The sequence below is a fragment of the Lepisma saccharinum genome, chromosome 12, assembly GCF_977018435.1.
Source record: "Lepisma saccharinum chromosome 12, izLepSacc3.1, whole genome shotgun sequence".
In the NCBI taxonomy this organism is placed as follows: Eukaryota; Metazoa; Arthropoda; class Insecta; order Zygentoma; family Lepismatidae; genus Lepisma; species Lepisma saccharinum.
In genome coordinates this window covers 42,191,924-42,215,686 of record NC_139240.1, presented here as the reverse complement: position 1 = coordinate 42,215,686, position 23,763 = coordinate 42,191,924, and the positions used below count along the sequence as shown (strand labels likewise).

Genomic DNA, 23,763 nt, shown 5'->3' with positions numbered 1-23,763 from the left:
TAGTTTAGTGACATAATTATTTTGCAGGGTTTGCGCAACGCATTTTTGAAGACTTAATTGGGAATACTGTTTCATCCCTTGAATATTATATGCATTAACAATTGTTTGGGAATACACTTATGAATGCTGTTACGCTCCCATCACTAAATCACTCCCCCACATTTAGATTTTGTGACGTATGCCGAGATGCACATAATTTCGATCCACGACTCTAGGAAATTGTTGTAACAAAAGAGGTCCAGTTCGCCCCAATAGAATAAAAGCATCCGGCAACTTGCACGTTACAAAATTTCTGGCAGCAGAGCTACGGTTGAAAAAAATTTTTTGGGGACAGACAATTATTTTTTTTCCCTTTTTCAAAAAAAAAAAAAGAGAACAGTTACAGTTTTGAAGATTTTGAAAGAGAGTTCTTGCCTTTGAAATTTTGTAACGTATTATTAATCGCCTTTTTTCTCATTATTTTCTTTTGGCTGAATTGCTAAATTATAGTATCCCTTTAGAGTCTTTAACATGTCTCTTCTAACCAATGTACAACAATGTAATTACCCGCTTTCTACACATTATGTTATGATTCCTCCTACTCCATTTATTAATCCACCTCCCATTCATAATAGTAATGAATTTATATTACCTCCAAATGAAAGTTTTCTCACCAACCACATTCGTTATAACACTGCAATGGATTTATTGCAGCATTTACCTTCTACCGATGGTTCCAATCCTGAACTACTTTTTCAATTTATGCTTATTATCCATAGAACTCTTAACTTACAGCTTTTGGATATTGAATCCCTACTCTTTATTGCATTTGCAAAAACTTTGGGACCATTTAGGGAAATCTGGTATGAGGCCTTATTGGAAAAATTTCCATGGCCTATGTTTCTTCGGCTTATTTGGCATAGATTGGTCCCTCCTACTTCTGTGAGAGTATTAATTGAAAAATATCTGTTACGTAGTCAACATCCTAAAGAATTTCTTTCTTCTTACCTGCGTAACGTTTACGAAGCCTTTCATATTTTACCGATTGATTGGTCGGAGGACAGTTTATTATATTCTATTACTATGGGTCTACAATCGTCGACTCGTCTTCATTTGGTCGGGTATCAACGTCCCAGATCGGTTCAGGAATTTATGCAGATGGCGAGAGAAATTTGGTCGATGGAACTACGTTCCTATAGTGAATTATATTCCACAGCCGCAATGACAGGCCTTGTAAAGGACGAAGAAACATCCCAACTTACTTACCAGTCAGACATTGACGTTTCACCTTCTGATATACCGCTATCAAAATCTTCGGATGTACAATCATCTTCCTTTTCTTCAGATTTGAAGGACACCCATCAATCGCCTCAAGTTTCGTCCTCTTCTTTACCTGATATAACATTACTTCCTCACTGCCATTTAAGTTCCGACATTATCCATTTGGATCATCCGTTTCATATAAATGAAAAGTCGGTGCCAGTGATACAAGCTTTGATAAATTCTACTCCTTCCCGTGTACTCCTCGATTCGGGTAGTTCTGTTTCTTTAATTGCTAGTGGTTTTTTATCCACTCTTCAGGTTCATCCCACTATTCTCCAAGATATTACCAAAACGCTTCATACTGTGGATAGCAAACCGTTAAACCTGACTTCTCGTGTTTGTCTCTCTGTTAAAATCAATACCTTATCTTGGAAATGGTATTTTTGGATTTCGGATGCCCTTCCGTTTCCAGTTATTATGGGTGCTGACTTTTTATCCCATTCACATGCTAGTATTTCTTTTGCAACCTCGACTCTTACCTTTCCCTTTTTTCGGGAACCTATTTCCTTTACTGGGAAACATCAAGTAAAGGAGATTACAAATATTCCACCTTCACCCCCTTTGGAGTCTTCTCCTGTCACTACATCTGAAGTTGTTCACTTATTGTTAAAGGAATTTCAGGATGTGGTTACAGAACGTGTTGGAGAATGCAAATTGGACCCAGTTTCCATTCCTATTATAACTGATGTACCATTCCGTACAAAACCTTTTCAGTTGAATCCTGCGCAAACAGCCATATTACGTGCTCAAATTGCAGATCTTTTATCACAAAACATTATTGAAGAATGTTCAAGTGCTTATGCATCGCCATGTTTTCTGGTGGATAAGAAGGATGGGGGACACCGCCTAGTTTGCTCTTATAAGCAATTAAATCGTTTAATAGCTTATGACAATTTTCCCCAGCCTAAGATTGAGTTAATTTTTCAGCACTTACAATCTGCGAGGGTTTTTTCATGCCTTGATTTATGTAAAAGTTTTCATCAAATTCGTTTGGATGAACCAAGCAAAAATCTAACATCTTTTGTTACCTCCTTTGGACAATATCGTTACACTAGAGTTCCTTTTGGAATAAATTTGGGCACACAGCTGTTAACACGGGCTTTAGATAAAATTTTGGGCAAATTCAAATACAAGTTCTTAATAAACTATGCTGATGATTTGCTAATTTACAGCCCTGACGAAAATACTCATCTTCAGCATCTTAGATTGGTATTACAAGCCTTACGTGAAGCGGGTCTAACAGTAAACCCATCCAAATCCAAATGGTTGCAGACAGAAGTTAAATACCTTGGATATATTCTGCGTGAGGGCCAGCTTGTTTTGGACCCTGAACGTATTTCTGCGATTCAAGACCTCCCTCCCCCTAAGAACTTGAAAGCTCTTCAACGTATCCTGGGATTATTGGCGTATTACGCGAAATTCATACCTTCATACGCAGACATTACCAGTTTTCTGACCGATAAAAAGAAAAAAGGGACCACTTTTGTTTGGACACATGATGATCAAATTCACTTTGACAAGCTAAAACAGGTGTTCTTGGATCATACGGTGTTGGCATTGCCCGATTTCTCCCGTGAATTTGTATTACAGTGTGATGCTTCTAGTTTGGCACTTGGGGCTACCCTCAATCAACGAGAGCCTGATGGTTCCTTGCGTCCCATTGCTTTCGCTTCTCGTAAGCGTACTGATTTGGAACGGCGCCACTCAATTTATGAGGCTGAATGTTGCGCCATTGTTTTTGGTCTAAAGAAATTTGAAACATACCTAACGGCAAAGCCCTTCACACTACAAACCGACAACCAGGCCTTATCTTGGCTTCTTCGCCACCCGGAACAATATGGAAAATTCGGTCGATGGTTGTTATATTTGTCCCGCTTTTCTTACCTTGTGGAACACATTCCTTCCCGTCTCAATCCCGTTGCTGATTGCCTCTCCCGTATGTTTTGTCCAGAAGAATTCCAATCAGCTCAACTACCTATAACTTCTTTGGCTTGTGTAGCTCCAAAACTTCAAATTATTCCTTTTAGCAAAACTGATATTATTGATTTGCAACAAAAAGATACCCAGTTATCTCCCATTATTCAAACACTTAAGTCAGGTACACAGGATAAAAATTACGCCTTATACCAAGATCTTTTGGTGTGGCAACCGCCTCGTACAAATTCTTCATTGGTGGTTGTTCCTCAGTCTTTACAGCATTTAATATGTCGCTATTATCACGACACACCTTGTGGTGGTTCACACCTGGGCGTCAATAAATGTACCAAGAAGATAAATTCTATATATTGGTGGCCTACATGTCGACAGGACATTAAGCAATATATTCGCACCTGTGATGTTTGTCAGAAGGCTAAATTGGCGATTCGTAAGCCTCCGGGCTTTTTGTCTTCAGAAGTTATTCGACACCCTTGGCGTCACCTATATATAGATCTTGTCGGACCTTTAGTTCGTTCTTCCAGGGGAAATAATTTTATCTTGGTAGTAGTGGATGCATTTTCAAAATGGGTTTCATTGTACCCAATTCGTTCTGCTACATCTATTCAAGTGGTTGAAAAACTTCGTTCCTTGTTTCTTACATTTGGTGCACCCTGTGAACTAGTTTCTGATAATGCTTCCTACTTTAGATCTCGTCTTTTAAATAATTTTCTGTTTGAGTCGCAGGTCAAGCATATATACACAAGTGCCTATTACCCAAATCCATCTTTAGCTGAACGTTTTATTCGCAACCTTAAAGCATCACTTATCAGCTATCATTCTGAGGATCACACAAAATGGGATATTCATCTTCAGGCCATTGCTTTTGCATTTAATACTGCGGTTCATGATAGTATTCAGACTTCTCCTTCTCAAATAATATTCGGCCGCGACATTGACGGACCGATGAACTTTCATTGGGAGCTTCAAAGTGACTCAGAATTAGCGGGTCCTCCTTCCTCCGAACGTGCTCGTTGTTGGGCACAAGCATACCACCATTTACAGAAAGCATGGCATACTCGTAAGACGAAATATGATCCCAAGCGACAGGCATCTACATTTAAAGTTGGCGATTTGGTTCTATTTCGAACCTTTCCACAGAGTAATGCACTACAAAAGGTTTCCGCCAAATTACAGGAACGTTGGTCGGGTCCTACAAAAATCTTTAAATTTTTGGGTCCTGTAACTGTATTGCTAGTTGACCCTGATACTCAAGTCTTTGTAAGAAAGGTCCATATTTCTCATATTAAGCCCTACCATATTCGTGATCCACCTGCATCTCCGGATGTAACTCTCAACGTTCCTTTAGCTTCACTATTTGTCGAGAATACTCCATCACCATTAAATAGACCTCAACCACCATTAATCTGTTCATTCTGCCATAAAGCTGGACACAAAGTACATTCTTGTCGACTAAGACTTTCCAGAATGCGTACGCAACCTTGATATACGGGTACTGACTGTATTTGAAATTGTGCAACCCATGTTTTGATAAGATGTATATAAGAGTGTTCTTGTTGTTAATGTTGCATTCTACATATAATAAATTTTTTGGCAGAATTAATGCTCTGTTTTTGACCATTTCAGTGTATAGATATCAGTTTTTTCTATGAGAAAATTAGGATATTTATTGTGTAAATGTGTACATGTGTTCTTTTTTTATAATATATATATGGTAGTGTCATTTTTATCATATCATTTACATTTACAATTTGCATAACAAAAATCACTTTTCATTCCATTGCATCTTAAAATTGATAATATACTTGCTGGTTTTGACTTTAACATTAAATTTACTTATGTTTGCATATATGTTTCACCATGGCCTTAGTAACTTTGTAAAGATGCTCATTCCGTAAATGTCTCTGTAACTTCAATATTTCCTCCTTCTTTCCTATCCCCTCTTCTTTTCAATATTTTAATTTCAGATTCTTTTTCTTTTCATGTATTTTTTCGGAGGAAACATTCGTCAAAATCTTTTTACCAAATCGATCCTTGGCATATTTTGGGACAACATACGATTATGATTCCATTTGCATCATTATCTGGTCATCGTGCATGCAATCACCTATGTTATTAGGAAGATTCTATAATGGAAATATTCAAATAATGTATATTCTATGTCTTTTCTTGATTTGTTTTTGTTTCAGAACCAACAATCATATTTATTTATATATATATCTATATTATTATAATGCAATTGTGTGATTTACCATTTATATACGGGTTTATATAATTCAATCTCTGATTCTTGCATCTAGTCATTTTTGAAATTGTAATTACTTGTTTGGTGCTTTTGTGTATAGGTCATTAATTTTTCATTATATATATATATATAAGTGTTCTTATATTTATGTTTGTTGATAATTCCTAGGTTTTATCTATATTTACTATTTATCATTTTATTATTATTGTATATTTGATCGTAAATAATTCTAATGCTTGAATATTTAAAATTCATCGTGTATGATTGATTTATACAAACAAGTTAGAGGTTCAAGTTTGTAAAGATGCTCAAGTGGGGATATTTTTTTTTTGTCATTGCCAGTGGGGGGAGAATTTGTAACGATTTGTTGCAAGTAACTTAGCAAAAATCTTACAACTTCCAACTTTGTTGAAAAAAAAAATGCTCCGCTCAAAATTACGCGATGTATAATCGCTCATGATTTAATTCTTATAAGTTACGATAGATGGCTCCTATAATCACTCTCCAGTTATCGAATCGTAAAACCACGCCCCCTAAAATCAACGGAAGGAAATAGCATCTGACATGTGCTGGTAGAAGCAACAGTCGTGTTTTGCGTTTGGTTCCGTCGACTACTCTTTCGATACGCTTTAAATGCATCATCGGTAACAAAACTTTGAACATTGACGTTCTATACCATGTTACTTATAACACGCGATGAATTGCAAGCGATCCATAAAATACAGTTCCGGAACATTTGTTGAAAAGACGGTAAGCGCTATTTCTTGAATTACGCTACGTGTTACTATGTGGAAACGCGGATTGTGAAAAAAGTCCATTTTAACAGTCTGCACTTAGGAGTAAAAAATTGGCAATCAAAAATGTACTACGTTGGAACCCAAGCAAGACGTACGCTGGTCTAAGAGGATTTGACGACAAAAAAGTGAAGGAAGTTGTGCACCCCCTTTTTCCAGGACTACGAGAGACGCAATGTGCAAAAACAAGGTAGGCAACAGTGGTTTTGTTATATTAGTGGTGAATTGATGTGCGATAGACAAAAAGCATGAATTCAATATTCGATGCACGATTCGCGTGAGTTACTTACGAAGTGCGCCATATTACAGAAATAAAACTTTCCTTTGTCCAAAAAGACAAAAATACGCGTAATAGAGAACTGAATACGGCTTGTCGTAAAATAACTGTTCATCTCGATACCACGTTACCTGCCCCTCACTTTAAATAGATAAAAGGAAAACTCAAAATACGCGGGTGCAAAAATAGTGTATCATATCGGTTATTCTGCAATGTGCTGGCATTCACATTTGTATTAACTGGAGCAACGGTTGACATTTTTTGTAAGACACGTCGCAAAAAGGTACATTAGGTAATCGCGACGAAGTTTCCGCTAACGTCATTTCTCCTCACATTCCCCCCCCTTTTGGGTCGTTTAGACTTGGTTAAAACTTTGTTAAATTGAACGAGGCAATGTAACACTTAATTTGGGAATGAGCATCTAATGGGGTAGAACCTTTTGTACGTACCAATAAGATTTTTTTTTGTAATTTCTTGGAGACGTTTATTTCTTTTTCAAAAAATGTGGTTTTCGTCCATTTTTTTATGAATCTGCGATCACGAACAATTAGTAGTTATTTATTATAAATGATAAAATGAATGTTTTTTTGATTAACAAAAAAAAAAGGAATGAAAGAAACTTAAAACTTGGACATATACGTGAGTCAAAATAAATTATATACCTTTTTGACTTACCTTTGATGCATTGTCACTTTTTGAATTTGTTGTTGAATTCATTGATTATTACTGAGCAGTTTACGCTCAAAACCATTGTTGATTGTTAGAATGCCAAAAATGAGTTACACTATTGTTATTAAATTGTTAAAATTGAGTCTTTGACTTTCTCTTGATACAATTTACTTTAAATACCTTCCCAATTTGCTACGGGCTAATACTTACTAGTGCGTAAGAGCGTGTATGGTACAGTAGTTAGCGATTTGTAGATTGCTTGAAATTGTGTAGTAATAGTTTAGTGACATAATTATTTTGCAGGGTTTGCGCAACGCATTTTTGAAGACTTAATTGGGAATACTGTTTCATCCCTTGAATATTATATGCATTAACAATTGTTTGGGAATACACTTATGAATGCTGTTACGCTCCCATCGCTAAATCACTCCCCCACATTTAGATTTTGTGACGTATGCCGAGATGCACATAATTTCGATCCACGACTCTAGGAAATTGTTGTAACAAAAGAGGTCCAGTTCGCCCCAATAGAATAAAAGCATCCGGCAACTTGCACGTTACAAGTTTGTAATAATTTTATTACAAAAACTCTACAATAATGACGAATCATAACCAAATTTTCAATAAATTTTACAAAACTAGAATATAAAACTTATAAGAAGGTAAAAACTTTAGTATAATCTGTACCGGTTTAAATATCGGATTTTTGCCGATTCCGATACCGATGCCGATGTGTCAATTTCGGCCGATTTTCATACATCTGTAATCGGCTTCGGCACATCCCTAGTTTTTTGCATATACAAGGCAATGTTATGTTTTATGTGTAACTCACATATTCTTGATGCAAATGTTACATAATTATTCACTATAGTTTGTAAAATTGTCTCTGAGAGATAGCATAATCAAATAGAACCTGTAGAAATACAGTGCATTTGTTTTGGCTCTAGGCCGAGATAGAATGTGACAAAGTTCAGATGCGTTATGCCCATAGCATTTTTCCCGTAACATCTCGCTTATTTACGCACATATCTTTAGCAAGTAGACAATTATATTTATATTGCATAACGAGTACTAACCTGTGTTATAAGAGTTGTTCAAAGTTGTTCAAACACTATCTCCGCCCAGAGTCAAAACGAACGCACTGTATTTATCTCTCAGATTTCATCGTATGTTAGTCCAGACCCTTCTTTTCCATGAACATACACACACTAAGAAGTAATTCTTCATTGTATACCTAGTTTTATCTTTTCTGGTGAAAATTTATGCAAGGAATACAAAAAGGAAAGAACAACATCCTGTTTAAATTCATGTAAATAACCTGTAGTTTATTGCACAATTCTGCCATTTTTCTATTCTTATTTATGCAGTGGAACCATAATTTTGCATTCATGCATTTTACATTTTTCAACGCTATTTTTACCTGAAATGATTTGTTTTCACATTTGTGGAATCACACTCTTAAAACCTGCGCAATGAGAGGACTGAGTCAGACGGTTTTGTCTCCAGATGTGGGAGACAATTTTAAATGTCACATTCTGCTGTCAACATGCACTCTTTGCCTGCAGTTCAGGGAGAGGCAGAGAATGGTAGACCCATTCATTTGCTGACCAGTGGCGACCATTCAGTATAGGTGCCTACAGATCCCAAGCTGTTGCTCTGTGGCACAAGTTTGTCAACGCAGTATACCATAAGAATTTCCTGTCACTATTGCAGCTGGTGCAACATTATTGGTTCAAGGGTTCATGTGGCCCTCCCTACTCTCCTGTGGAAGAGTGAAAAATAGAATTCCTTTCATTGTTCGAGCTTTAGTGATTTGCACAATTTGAAATGCTTTCCTGTCACTTACAGGATAAACTCAAATCAGTTTTCATATGAAAACTTTCAACAAAAGTGCAGTCAACTGTTTATACAACAATATTCTACTTCATGTGCTGGCAAGATATTGAGAACATTGCATGTAAATATTGTGACATGAAAGAAGTGAACAGGAAACACTAATTTCACAGGAGTTAGTTTTAGTAGCACTATTCCTAAGATATTTAAGGGAACCCTCAGCATACTGAGTTGAGATTCCATGGTCATACCATGATTTTGTATTACAAATTTCTAAATACTATGTATTTTTCAAAAGCAATAACTGGTAATAAATGAGGCTAATAAACCATTCAGGGCCTTCATACTATATTTGGCATTAATATTGGATTGGTAGAATAGCGATTATTGGTATTGGTAACTTACATTAGCACCTGCTGTCTCATAGGCCCTTTTGCCTCCCAGCCTGCACATGCGTGTTTGTTTGTAAGTAGCCTTTTATCATTCCATGTCAACCAAAAGTGGCATAAAGACAAGAAGAGAAAAAAATAATATATTAGTACCGTACTGGTGTCTGTTAAAGTTTTGTATCAGTTTCTCAATTTCCATCTGTCATGAGGGAATAAATAAGCTGCCTTTGCACAGTAATCAAAGGGACAAAAACTTTCACAAAAACCATGAAAGTTGAAATTTTGTTTTGTTTTCCCCACCATAGAAGAGAAATCTTTCATTTTTTGTCCCTGTAAAGGGGAATGTTTATCTTTTATCAAACATTAATACTTTAGAAAACTGTAATTCCTAAAATCTAAAGAGGAGTGAAAATCTTTGATTTGTTTCAGTCCGTAGAGAAAAATAAATAAAACCTCACAATTTCTGTTTATAACTGTAATTCCTTGTTTAATTTAAAGTGCAGTCTGTCTGAGCTGACTAAACTACAGCAGTCACTAAATAATTTGTCTGTTTTTTTACAGGTTTGGTTCAATAATATAGGCTGGACTTCATCCGTGGGATATTTAAATGGTGCAACTAACTTGGTGCTAAGATATTTCTTACCTGAAGATAAAGATGAGCATAAGTATGGAATTGAGGTCATAAGTCACCCAATAAGTAATCCCAGAGATTTCTTAATCGAAGCAATATGGTATGTTTCTTAAATACATTTTGTTGAATACAATTGTTTAATCTCAAAATGCATCCATGCTAATATGCTTTAAAGTTGACAGATTTGAATTTGCTTTAGCTGAGTTACAGTTTTGAAATAGAAGGAATGGACACTAACTTCACAAAAATTATAAGATATCTAATAGTTGGCGACATGACCGTATATCACTGATTTATCAATTTTTTAAATTGCATTTAGCCATTACAGGTATGTGGTAATGTTAAAAATAAGTTTGCATAATATCAGTGCTAGAAGTGAGGGGGGATGCAGGGTATCCACCCAGCTAGCAAAATTTTTGCAAGGCATACCCCCAGCTGTTTCATTGTCACCGTGTAACATCATAGGAGCATCCCCCCTCCCCCCAGCTAACCCCAAGGCTCGATCCATTGTCGCCTTGTAATCAAGGGGTCCCGAGTTCTATACCCAGTGGAGGCATATAGTAGTTCGAATTCCACTTTAAACTGTAGATCCATATTAAAAATATTTTTATTATGAAAATATTAAAAAAAATATATAAAAACTGTTTTACTTACGTATTTGTGAGTCTACTCCTTGAGTTAGCTACGTTTCAGGGAAGCGGCTGCCCCCATCCTCTGGTGTTCTTTTTAAGCATGCACAAGTATGTAAGTAAAACAGTTATTATATGACATTTTTATTATTTTCATAATAGAAATATTTTTAATATTCAATATTGTGTGTAATATGCACCAAATCCAATATGAATCTTTAGATCCAGTCCTGATTAGCATTAATGTGTATAAAGTGGACTTAAAACACCAACTCGATCAATCAACGCAAGGCTCGATCAAACATCCCCCCAGCTAACATTTTCCACTTCAGGAGCTGCATTATATTGCCATACAATGCATATCTACATTTAGGCACATGTAGGAGGTGTACTGTGTTCAAATGTAAGCAAAACAATATTTTCAATTCGTTTGTTTTACCTTTGTGAATTGGTCTGTGTCTACATAGTACACAGCATCTTCTGTGTATGACAAACTACGTATACTGTGAAATAGTTGGCACCATCAATGTCAACAGTGTTTCAAAGGCAACAGATCCCATTGCAGTATCAGAGACAACTTGCAAACAGGTAAAAGAGCAGAAGCGAAAAGTCACGTGAAGCCAGGTCTGACTCGGTAGCTCAGTTGGTATAGCAATGGCACAGAATGCTAAAGACCTGAGTTCGAGTCCTGGTCGAGCCTACATTTCTTGCATAAATTTCTATGTATGGAAATTTTTGTTTAATTCCTAATGTTTTTTTATTATCATTATTCCTGATAATTACTTCTTTCTAACGCTTTTCTTTTCAAGGGACCCCAGACCAAATATAAAAATAATGATTGATCAATTGGTTCATGATACTTTTCGGCCACTTTTGGTTAATCACAGCGATGGAGATGAATGATGATAAGATAAGATGGATGACAGGACAGTGACATATATAGGAATGACACAACATGAGCCAGACAGAAGATTATACTGTCTGTGATTTAAGATGCCAGTCTCTTGCTAGTCTGCAAGATGCAGTACAGGGTGTACTACTGGAAGCTATGAATCATCCATAAAAAAACAACACATTAAGAACATATGTCCGCTTTCAGCTCATGAAAAAGTGGTCAGTATCATGTGCTGAAAAACCAGAGGCCACAGGTTCAAACAGACATGGATGTATTGTTGTGTTTGTTCCATCATCAACTTCATCTGTTCATCATTCACTGTCGCATTAACCAAGAGGTAGCAATGTAACATAACCTAAATATAAATCTGTCATCTTTGTTGTTGCCATTCTTATTGAGTACTGATACTTCTATTGCTACCTTAAACCTTATTTAATATCAAAGAGATAAACAATACTATAATCAGAATATGTGTTCTAATTCTTCAACTTAGTATGCAACAAAGTGAGACAACAGAATATCTTCTAACATTCAAAAGTTTTTGCACAATAAAATTTCGACTTAATTTTTGCCCCACAGATCTTCATAAACCTGGTAAAATTCCATTTTTAACAAACAGAAAATTGCTTGTTTTCTGAAAATTTGTGACAATTTCCCTACTCTTTCATTTCAGGGTAGATATGTTTGTGGCTTTGCTCCATTCCATTACTGTGGTTTTTGCACTGAGCTTCGTCTCTGCATCATTTGCTGTGATTCCTGTCGACGAGAGATCTTCACAATCGAAGCATTTGCAGTTTGTTGCTGGTGTCACTCCAAAAGTATATTGGCTGTCTACTATTTTTTGGGATATGGTGAGTTCCTTTATGCAGTTTTATAGTATTTAGTTGGAGATATGGGAGAACACTTTTTATTTCATTTATGTTGAGTAAAATGAAATATATAAGGGTGGTTCAGCTCTTGGTGTAATTGCACAAGTTTGGACCATGTATGTAATTGGATTCATATCCATGGTTTCCTGGGGAGGACCCTGTGTTGTCAAAGTGGTAACAGGTGGTTGGTAACATGTTAGCTGGAACTTACTCCAAGCTCTAGGCCGTGGTGGATCCAGAAATTACAGTTAGGAGGGGTGAATTTCAGTGTGATGAGATGAGTAACACAATTCTAACCTGTATAAACAATATATGGTTCCGTTAGCAGGATTAGTTTTTTTGGAGCAAAAATGGAGGGCATGGGCTGGAATAGATGGTTATTGCTGTGTGTCGTTATTATTATAAATGCTCCCATTGCCACGGTAAACTGAATGATCAGCTATGAGGAGTAAAATTAATAAACAAAGAAACAACCCATTTCTGCAGTGGTGTCAGGTTCGATCCCCTTTTGAGGCATCTTGCAGAGTGGTTCGGACTCAAATTTGAACTGTATATTCTATCCCAGGAATATCCGGAGCAATGCTGGACATAACAGGAGAGAAGGGGAGAAAGCTAGTGAATCTCTGCACCAGAGAATCCCAGGACAGAGTATAGGACCAGTTCCGATTAGTCCATCATTAGCAAAAAGTGGGCTTAAATCAAACTTTAAAAAAATATATTCTCAAACTTGTTAAACTTGGTGATAAAAGAAGAGTCGAGTCTTGAAAATATTGGGCATAATAATATCTCGTGGATCCGCCCCTGGGTCCAGGTTAGTGGAATTGTTCAATTTCTGTGGAAAAAATGTCTCAATTGGTCCAAGATTCATTGTGAAATAATTACAGTTACGCAACCAGCCATAGTAAAGTGGTGCCAGCACTTTAAACATGGCAGTTGCACAGAATTGAATGATGTGACACTGCTAGGGTGGGCCATCCACATCAAGCATACATTGCTGAAGACAATCCAGGTTGATTTACTCGGCAATAGTTGCACAAGAGGTTGGAATTTCGACAAGCAATGCTCATGCCATCTTATACAATTACAGCAAATTGTGTCCATGAAGAGGTTTCTCTCGTCGCAATTAGACATATGTAGAAGAAAAGCCATGTAAAATCACCGATTGCACACACGCATTTTAGATTCCTTGGTTGCCCAGTGGCTTCATGCCCAAGTAGCAGATTTCTACCATCAGAGAATCAAACTTTTAGTTCCATGTTTGGACAAGTGTTTACAAAAACTAGGTGACTACATATTGTACGCCAAGTTTCTGTATACCCTCATCATACACTTCTGCCACAAGTCCATTGAGAAGTGCAGTTACTGTTTACTGAAGCTCTTCATTGTCATAAAAGTGTTCTTCTACTTTGCATCCACCTGTTGCACACCTTTTCATAGTGAGTTGGCTGGTAATGATGTTATGCACTATGAGTCGTGATATATGTGAAAAGTGGGGAGTAAGGAGTGACCCTTCCACATAGTACACCCAATTGTCAACCTCATTTCCAGGTAGTACACCCTGGACTATATTTTGCAGACTAAGGAGGCTCTGGCGACTGGCCCCATAGCCAGTATAATTTTGTTTGTGGTGTCCTGTGTTTAGTCCTTATTTGTGCTGAGTGCTCCTTTACAGCCTCAGCTTTTAACGAAAGTCAGAAGATTTTAATATTTTATGATTTTAGTTCCGCAACGTTAGAGTTGATATGTGTAATGATAAGGGGCTGGACCCCGTATAATGTGACGGGTGCAAATTAGCCTTAGTGCTGACGCACCCAAAATTTTAAATTCAATTACAAATTCAAATACAAGTTGTATTTTAGTTATGATAAGGGCTGGACCCCATATAATGTGAAGGGTGCAAAATAGCGCAAATGATGGCACACCCATATTACAAATTCAAATTAAAACAAAATTCAAACGTGAGAAATGTGCATGAAGTTCAAAGGTGACACGCCCATCACACAGCACGACTTCATCCATAACAACAGACAGATAGACAGGAATTCTTCATAATGGATATTGGCCCCAATCCACCCTTGAACTTACACCACCATCTTGCTGTTGGTGGATTGGTGGCAGAAGTGTATGATGAGGATATACAAGAACTTGTCTTCCGGTACAATAAGTGCCCCAATGACATGGTTGCCTATCTAGAAAAATAGCTCAAGGTATGTACTTTTTTACAAATAACTTATTTTATTATTACCAAATGGTACTACTTTCTGGATGTGCCTCGTATTATAATATAAGTACAATATTCCACTGCAACTGTCTATCATTATTCTAATTTCTCCTAAATGCCTCCCCGACGGTGCAGTGGTAGTAACGTCGCCTTGTAATCAAGAGGTCCTGGGTTCGATACCAGGTGGAGGCACATAGTGGTTCGGATTCCACTTTAAACTGTAGGTCCAGTTCCGATTAACCTTACTGTGCACAAAGTGGACTTAAAACACCAATTCAATCAATCAATCAATCTAATTTCTCCTAAGTTAGTATTGGTCGATATTGGTTTATTGAAGTTTATGAGAAGGTGAATTGATTTAAATCAGGTGATTTTTTTTTAAAGAAATCACTTTAAATAAATAATTTACAGAATAATGTACATAAGGATTTTGTAGATATAAGAATCACTTTTGGTGAAAGTACATTAATCTTGTAATCATTTAATAGTGTTTATTAGGCTATAAGAAAGGAATAGAAACAAAATATATGTACTGATGAAGTGAAGCTCATACGAAAGGAAATGTAATATATAAACTGTAAACACACTTAAATTCTCTTGATAAAAATTCAATAACTTTTAGAGGCAAAAATAGCAAATATTCTAATTAGAATAATATACAAAATACTAATCATGTTAAACCATAAATAATGTCATTATCATTAAACTGTAAATGAAAATGGCACACTGATATTTTGCATCATTAAAACATTGCCAAAATTCAAATATTTTAAGTTACAATTATATAGTACATCCAGAATGTTTTATTTTCACTGAAGGAAAAGTTAGTGAAATTATGTATTATGGTGTCAACAAACGTTTTCATAGTAGGTTCATATATACAGAAACAGAAACATGTAATTTTTTTATTTGCTTTAATTAAACTATTCAGATATTTTATAGAGCTGTTTACTAGAAAAAGCCCTTCTGTAAAAAAATAGTTCTATATGTATGGTGCCAAAAACTGTACCAGCAATTTTAAGTGTGTTTTTACAAAAAATCCGATTTAAATAGAAAAATGATTTTTTTATAAAATTCGTAATTTTTATCCACCCTCGTTTATGAGAAATTTTACTCAACCAAAATTTCTATACATAGCCTGTAACATTGTGCAAATATTATAGTGAAAAATATCACAGTTATTAGTTAATTTGCCTGTCTTGTGTTAAGTGATTCTCTTATTTTTTCAGGGTAGCTACATGCTGACTGTGCTCCTGTTAATTATATCCTTCACCATAGTAAACGAGAAAGATTACATAGCGCCAAGAAACTTTCCTGGTCTTCTTGTTCTATTAATTCTCTATGGGTAAGGAATGGCAGGTATTAACTTGCACATGTACTTTATTATGTTCAGTTTTTAACCCTGTAACTGGTTGCATATTAGTCCCTTTTTATTCAATAGGCTCGTTCTATTACAAGTTGAAGTTTTTTTTAACCACTCATTCAATGTTCGTATTGAGAAAACTTGAAAACAGGGCTGAACCGATGCTCACCGATACCAACGCTTTAAAATTGTAATAATTAAAAGTTGTTCAAAATATTAATTCAAGATTGGCACTAACTTTGAAATGAAGTGGAAATCTCATGAAGAATTTCCTCATTTTGCATATGAATATTCAAAGCTATTCACAAGAGCATAAGCTAAAGTGCAATGTAATTCGACACAAGACTCAGCAGTCACAAAAACTATTCACGCATGTCATCTAGTGGTTGGAATTTGAAAGAAGTGGTTACAATACGCATCAATCCCTAAGATTATATGTTTATTTTATTAAGTCTCTCTGAATGCTTCACGTTGACCAGGGCATTCACTTGTTTTTCTCAGTTGTCTCAGCCTCTGAGGCATGTAAACAATGCACAGTGTTGTGCTATGCAAACCTCCTGAGCTATCCAGGAAACAGGTAGTTTCTTCTGCCTACGGAGTCGGCAGTTTGCATAGTGGCAATTAAAAACATGATTCGGCATGGAGGAAGAGCTCCATGGCCTAGTGATATAGAGGGGAGACAAGCTGAGAGGGGACTGACTTTGGATTGGAGTTGAGAAGGGAGAAGAGGTTAGGAGAGCAGTAGGGCAGAAGTGAGACGACGCTCTGGTCAACCAATTGAGAAGCCAACAGAGGACTTTGTATATTTTATTCATCATAATTCATCAGATAGACAGGTAACTATCCTAACACTCAGCCATGATTCAGGTTCAAAGGTTCACAAAATCCAACGAGTGACCATTGTCTTTTCTGCAGTTTAGTTCCTTAATTTATTTGTACCTTTCGCATTGCCAAGCGTTAACTCGTCGTGCCAATGACGAGTGCTCTCACGAGGATGAATGATGAGTAACTTACATCACCCAGCAATTAATTGCACAATGACTGGTTCAGATCCCATCATTCTTTAGAATGATACAAATATATGTGCACAGTAGACGTGCGAATATAGCCATCGTTCATTCACAGTAGGAGTGTATAATGAAGGACAAGCTATGCCCATCACATGGGCAGCAGCATATTTGGAATGTTTTAATGTCCTTAGATGATTCTTTAATATTTTGAAGCAAAGCTCTGATAAGTTGATGTGTATAATTGGAAATAGTTAGTTGCAGAGTAATGTTAATCGATGTTTGGGACAACTCAGTTTTATATTTCCGCACATTTTAAGTTTCTTATCATGGTCCCCAACAAGGTTCCACTGGACTGTTCGTTGGCTACATTTGAATTTACTTGTATTTAATTATTGAACTCGGTGTATACAATTTACGTGTGAACTACTTCTAAAGAAAAGTCAAATTTAGTGAACATAACTTCTCATTAGGTTACCCTGTTACATCATATTTCTATGAAAAATGTGCATGACAAGAATGGCATTTTAGAGTGCATTAACATTAATTTTAATGAGTACATTGATGTACATTCAATGTAATTCCGGTGTTTTCTAAATATTTCAGAAAGGTTGATACAAGTATTTGGTCTAGGAATTAATTCATGTGGTTGTTACGCACACATTGAAGCTGTAGTTCAAACACAAAATACATAAATACCTTAAGAAAAATATTGTCCATCGCGAGCCACCACTTTCGCCCATCTGTCAGGCAAGTTACGGATTCCGTGGTGCAAGAAGTCCTCATCCTTTGAAGCGATCCAGTCAGAGACCCATTTTCCGATATCTTCTGAAGAAGTGAACCGCTGTCAAATCAAATCGTTATTCATGCAATCGAACAAGTAGTAGTCCGAAGGAGCAACGTCTGGTGAATACGTCGGGTGGGGTAAAACTTCCCATCCGACATTTTCTAAATAGGTTTTGACCGGTTTTGCGACATGTGGGCGAGCGTTATCATGTTGAAAAATAAGTTTTTCATGTCTGTTCTCCCATTCTGGTCGTTTCCTGGCCAGAGCTTGCTTCAAATGCATTAATTGTCGTCGATAACGTTCTCCATTAATAGTTTCACCCGGTTGCAGCAGCTCATAGTACACCACACCTTTCATATCCCACCATATGCACAGCATAACCTTTGCACAGTGAATATTTCGTTTCGGTTGTGATGGACCTGGTTCACCTGGCTTCACCCAGGCCTTTTTTCATTTCGGGTTCTCGTAATGAATCCACTTCTCATCGCCAGTAACAATACGATGCAAAAACCCCTTTCTTTTCTGTCTTTGAAGCAGCAATTCGCAAATGGTATTTCGTCTTTCAACGTCTCTGTCTTTCAATTCATGTGGAACCCAATGTGACATCTTTTGAATCATTCCCATGGCTTTGAGGCGTTTGGAAACTGTTGTTTGATCAACGCCTAATGCTTCTGCAAGTTCTTCCTGCGTTTGACACGAATCCTGATCGAGCAATGCTTTCAATTCTTCGTCTTGGTTTTCCAGGCCGAAATTACCACTTCTAAACCGTGCAAACCACTTCTGACACGTTCGCTCAGCTAGCGCATGGTCACCATACACTTCCACCAAAATACGATGACTTTCGGTAGCACTTTTCTGCATGTTAAAGTAATGAAGCAGAACACCCGGCAAAAACACTTTATCTGGCACGAACTGCGCCATCAGTTGACTACAAAATGCTGTTGTTGACGCGTCAATCAACTGCCCTATACTACGAACGAGGCACGCTGACAGGAGTTTTCAACGCATGTGTGGCTACACGGAACTGTGGGACGATACGCTCGTTACGCCATCTCTTGTCCAGGTGCACGAATTAATTCCTAGACCAAATATAATTTATATTCTTTATTATGATTATGAAATGAGAGACATAGTAGTATATAAACAAATCAGTGCAGAGAACCTTAGTACTCACTTTTTCCGCGAAGCTGTTTTTGATAGTTCTATTAAAAAATCCTCATTGGAACTTGTTACACAAGATGGTGGCAGTGCCCACCGAAATTAATAGAGCTACGAAATACAGCTTCATGGAAAAAGTGAATACTAAGATTCTCTGTATTTTTAATTATCAACATTTGTGAACAAATTTTCAGTGATTTAAAATATTAAAAGTTCGAATAAGTCACCATCAAGCCACCAATAATGCAAAAGTTAGGGTTCTGAGAGCATAAGAATTATAGTTATAGATTTTGGCAGAAATAGGTAGGAGTGTCAGCATGGTATTTGTTTGAAGTGATGTCATCTCAGCAGTAATATAGAGAGTTGATTGTTGGGAGGAAATGGGAAGATAATTGCAAGTGTGATAAAAGGATGATATGAAATTGACTGTTGCAACAAGAAAATAAACTCCATAGTGCATAATGTAATTTTTTGTATGTTTTTGCAGGTGGGCTTCAATTCCATTGATGTATTCAGCTACCTTTATGTTCTCCGTTTCAAGCACTGCATTTGTTGTTTTGGGATGTACCAATCTCTTTGTTGCAGTGGGATCCACACTGAGTGTCAGTCTGCTAGAGAATTTTAAGGATGAGGTAAGAGATAAACTGCACATTGTACACACATCACTCATACAATATGTTATATACAGAGTGTCCCAAATTGTATTTACATTGTTTGATTGTTAATAACACAAATACTAATAACAAAGCAAGTATAGATTATTTTTTTTTTACATCACATGCTCTAAGTTATAGATGTACAAATTGACCATCATTGTATACATCGTCTGCAAAACTGAATAGATCGACAAACATCAGATATGCTTTCCACAGGAAGATAACACAGGTATTCTCAATCATGTATCTCATGTCATCCAGTGCCCATAACTTTGTGGTGTTCACATTGTTCTTCACAGTTCCCCACAGATAAAAATCTAATGGTGTTAAGTCTGGAGATCTGGATGGATATTCAACACTTCTTACGTTTGTTGAAATATAGTTTATCACCTCTGTCATTTTGTGTACATTGCAGCTTCAAATAAAAAAGTCCAGTCAGGTCATCTTTAATAGTTTCTCTGGGGTGTAAGGGGTGATTTTCCACATAGTACACCCAACTGTCAACCTCACTTCCACATTAGTACACCCTGGACTGCGTTTTACAGATGCACGAGGCTCTGGCGACTGGCACTCTGGCCAGTATAATTTTGTATGTGTTGTCCTATTTTTTGTCCTTGTGTGTGCTGAGTGCCCCTTTCCAGCCTCAGCTTTTAAAGGAAGTCAGAACATTTTAAGCTTTTAAGATTTTACTTATGCAACGTTAGAGTTGTTCTTTGTAAAGAACCCCGTATAATGTGATGGGTGCAAAATAACCTAAGTGCTGACGCACCCAAAATTTTAAAATCAAATCCAATTTAATAGTTTCTCTGTTATCATCATTCAAAAAGTTTAAACATTATTTTCGACACTCTGTACATAAACAATATGTACAACTGCCACTCTACATGACCTTGGGTGTGTGTGTAACGTGTCATCAAGTCAGAGGTCATGGATCAAATCTTTAGGATATTCCTTTGTATTTTTACTAAGTATGGGCCCATATAAAGTTTTATGCAGTACCGATAAAGTACAATATAAAATTAAAGATGCTCCATGAGTAATATGAATAGACCATTCATCCTCTTAATTAATGTATATAACCAAGGGACAAAAGAAAGATGCAGACAGGGGAGATAAAATTTTTAAGGAATATATTGGGGAAGACTACAGACTTGTTCACGCCAGTTTAGTACATACCCGAAATAAGTTCTACTTCCTTCTTGGCGCGAAGATGTTGCCACGTTTAAAGTGTAACACATGAAAAACAGCAAGCGCTTTCGCCACGCACTTCGTTCTCGCTGTCGCTCCAGCAGACGCCAAGATATACTTTTTTTTTGTTGCAGTGGTGAAGGGATGTGAGGTGCACGTAAAAGCGCACACAATGATCAGGCGTATTTTTCATTATTTCAATATGTAAATCGTCTCGTTTCACGCATTAAATGGGCTGAATGCAGAGGTAGCAATCATATCTTGGAAATTTAAACAAACATGAATGTGTATCACGCCGTAGGCTTGACTCGAGCCCAGGACCCCGGGTGTCCTAAATTAATAAGCTAATCATCTTCAAAAAAGGGTCCCAGTGAAGAGCTGGAAAAGAGCTTTTTAAAAGCAAATCTTGGAGTTGGAAAACTCTGCTGACATAGCACTAGGCCGGGAGAATAGAAAATATCACGAGAACAGTTCTTGTCTCCCCAAGTTATGGGCTGAGTATCGATTGTTACGTAAAACGTTCCCGCGGGCAGTGGCGTTATAGCGTAGTTTTATTTCAGGGACCGTGTCGTCATATCCGGATCTACAGATTCAACGAGATCTTAAGATACAGGAAAGCAGAGGTAAAACAAACATTCCTTTATCCTCATTCTTACATTCTCTTAACCCTGCCAGACCAGTCAACCGTCGAAGTGTTTAACTCTAATGGTTAAGTGTTGTTCTTATTTCACAGGGGCAAGCCCCCCTTTACTTGGTTACGTGTTTACGTTGTTTCTTTATGTGTACCTCTCACTGCTAATCCCCCTAGCCCCAGGCTCTCACATAGCCTGAGCTTCGATCTCCCAAGTCTCTTTAGACTTTCTACGTGGTGTTGGCTGCTCGGCCTTTTCTTTCGTCCATTTCCGCTCTGGAAATGCATGAACAAGATTCTTGTTTTAATTTTGCTCCCTGAGCTGTAAGCTGTCCACTCCTTTTTAGGAAATAAACTTAAAAATTTTGTTTCCTTTTTAACCGCTCCCTTTTAACTCACTTTTATTTTAAAATTTGTGTGATTTTTTACCTTTTTTTCGTTGGCTTTCACATGTCTTAAGCAAACGACTCTCTTAATCGCACCTTTCGTACTCTCCCCCTCCTGGACGAATTGGATGAGACACTCGATCATCTCGCTATTCTAGCAGAAAACGCTGTCGACATTAGTTTTAACGACACAGGCCCTACAGCTGCATCAATGCCAATTTGGAGCCCGATTTTGATCAGTTGAATGGACATTGGAACCAGACCCATATCCAGCTTTGGGTCAGAAAATGACAACAATTGAAACAAACAAACAGTCGGTTACTGGAAAAGGCTGCCGCATGGCTTACAGCTTCGCACTCATTGTTTACTTTCAATTCTCAGGAGTATTTGAACATTCTTTCTGCAAATTAACAATGTTTTCACTTTCCTTTGATTCATCTGTACTACTGAATAAGAATAATCACAATATTTATATGTTTAGAAAGTAATATATCCTTTTGGTAAATGCACAATCTCATAGATTAATTCAATGATACATAGCCTATTAGCAATGCTATTTATAATGAAGAAACATGGCCTCGTGTGACTTAACCAAAGAATCAGGACATTTTCGGATCACGACTGCTATTCAAAAAATAACAACTCTGTGCAAGAATTAAAAAGTAGTAGTTTTTAAACATGTCGTCTTGTAATCGAGTAGAGGGTTTGATTACCGGTGGTGTCATATTGACAATGGTTCGGATTCCATTTTAGTCGTCATGATTAGCTTATCTGAGAATAAAGTGAACTTTAAACAAACTGGTTCAATTAAGTCGAGAAGACAGAACAAATGGTTGTTTCTTTTCATGCGTTCCTTCATCTAATGAATTAAAAGTAGCAATTAAAATTTTACATATTTTTAAAACAACCAACGCTGAAAGTCCACCTTAGTGCTTGATTTTGTTGGGATTTTCTGTGTTCTGATTGAATGATAAGGGGTGTTTCCCTCACAATGACGGAAGCAGGGGGTAAATTTGGATATAATTTCTCTTGAAAATACTTTTCATATGTTTCCGCATTTAATTTGCCGTGCTTTATTTATTCTTGTTCTTGTAACATTCCGGAGAAATACAGGCCACTTTTCCCTTTCCTCACTACACGCACTCCAAGCTCACACACAACAATAAATAATAATTAATGAAAATAAAAACAACAATGCAACACGAATAAATCAAGAAACTAAGGAAAACACAATACAACACTGCAATAACAAACACAAGCAGAGACATTTCAGAGCGAGCTTTTCACCCTTGGAACATCAATGCGTTAAAATCCACAGAACGGAAAAGGCATTGCAAGTGGTTGCAATGCTGCACCCTGTGTTGAGACCTCTACCGTCCAGCAGACGACAGAGAATCAGAGCTTTAGCTCAGCAAGGGCGTAAGAGGGCCAGTGGGGAGAAAGTATGAGAGATCTGACATCGTTGCTTCCTGTCCCCACCTCACCCCTCCGTTGCACTACCCTCGCGCTTGCCTACGAACTGATGTGAAGCGCTTCTGGTATGTACTGAACTGGGCTGAACAGGACCTTAGAAGGGATAGGATAAGGAATGAGGAGATCCGACAGACAGTGGGAGTGGTGAAGCTTCAGGACAGAATAGATCAGGCACAGGTGAGATGGTTTGGACACATGAAGAGAATGGGTGCAGAAAGACTTGCCAGTAAGAGCTTACAATGCACAAGGAGTGTGAGTAAGGCCAAAGGGGAGACTAAGATGTCGGTGAAAAGAGCAGATAGTGGAGAGTTTTAGGGGAAGATTGGAACACTGTTAAAGAAGAGAAGTGGTCGAAGATAAGAAGAAAATGGAGAGGCTTGACTTCTTTGTCGACCCATCCAGAGGCAGGAAACGGCGAAGGATGA

The 23,763-nt window shown here is 37.1% G+C and overlaps 1 protein-coding gene across 4 annotated transcripts in view; it reads left to right on the top strand.

The window, feature by feature from the left end:
- LOC145996028 (phospholipid-transporting ATPase ABCA1-like) overlaps nucleotides 1–23,763 on the top strand; it is a 270,557-nt gene that overhangs the window by 192,196 nt on the left and 54,598 nt on the right. For all 4 annotated transcript variants that reach the window (XM_083132208.1, XM_083132210.1, XM_083132207.1 and 1 more), the window contains 4 exons: nucleotides 10,006–10,175; nucleotides 12,273–12,450; nucleotides 15,919–16,034; nucleotides 19,492–19,636. In XM_083132208.1, coding sequence (XP_082988334.1) covers nucleotides 10,006–10,175; nucleotides 12,273–12,450; nucleotides 15,919–16,034; nucleotides 19,492–19,636 — 609 coding nt within the window. The remainder of the gene's footprint in view (nucleotides 1–10,005; nucleotides 10,176–12,272; nucleotides 12,451–15,918; nucleotides 16,035–19,491; nucleotides 19,637–23,763) is intronic.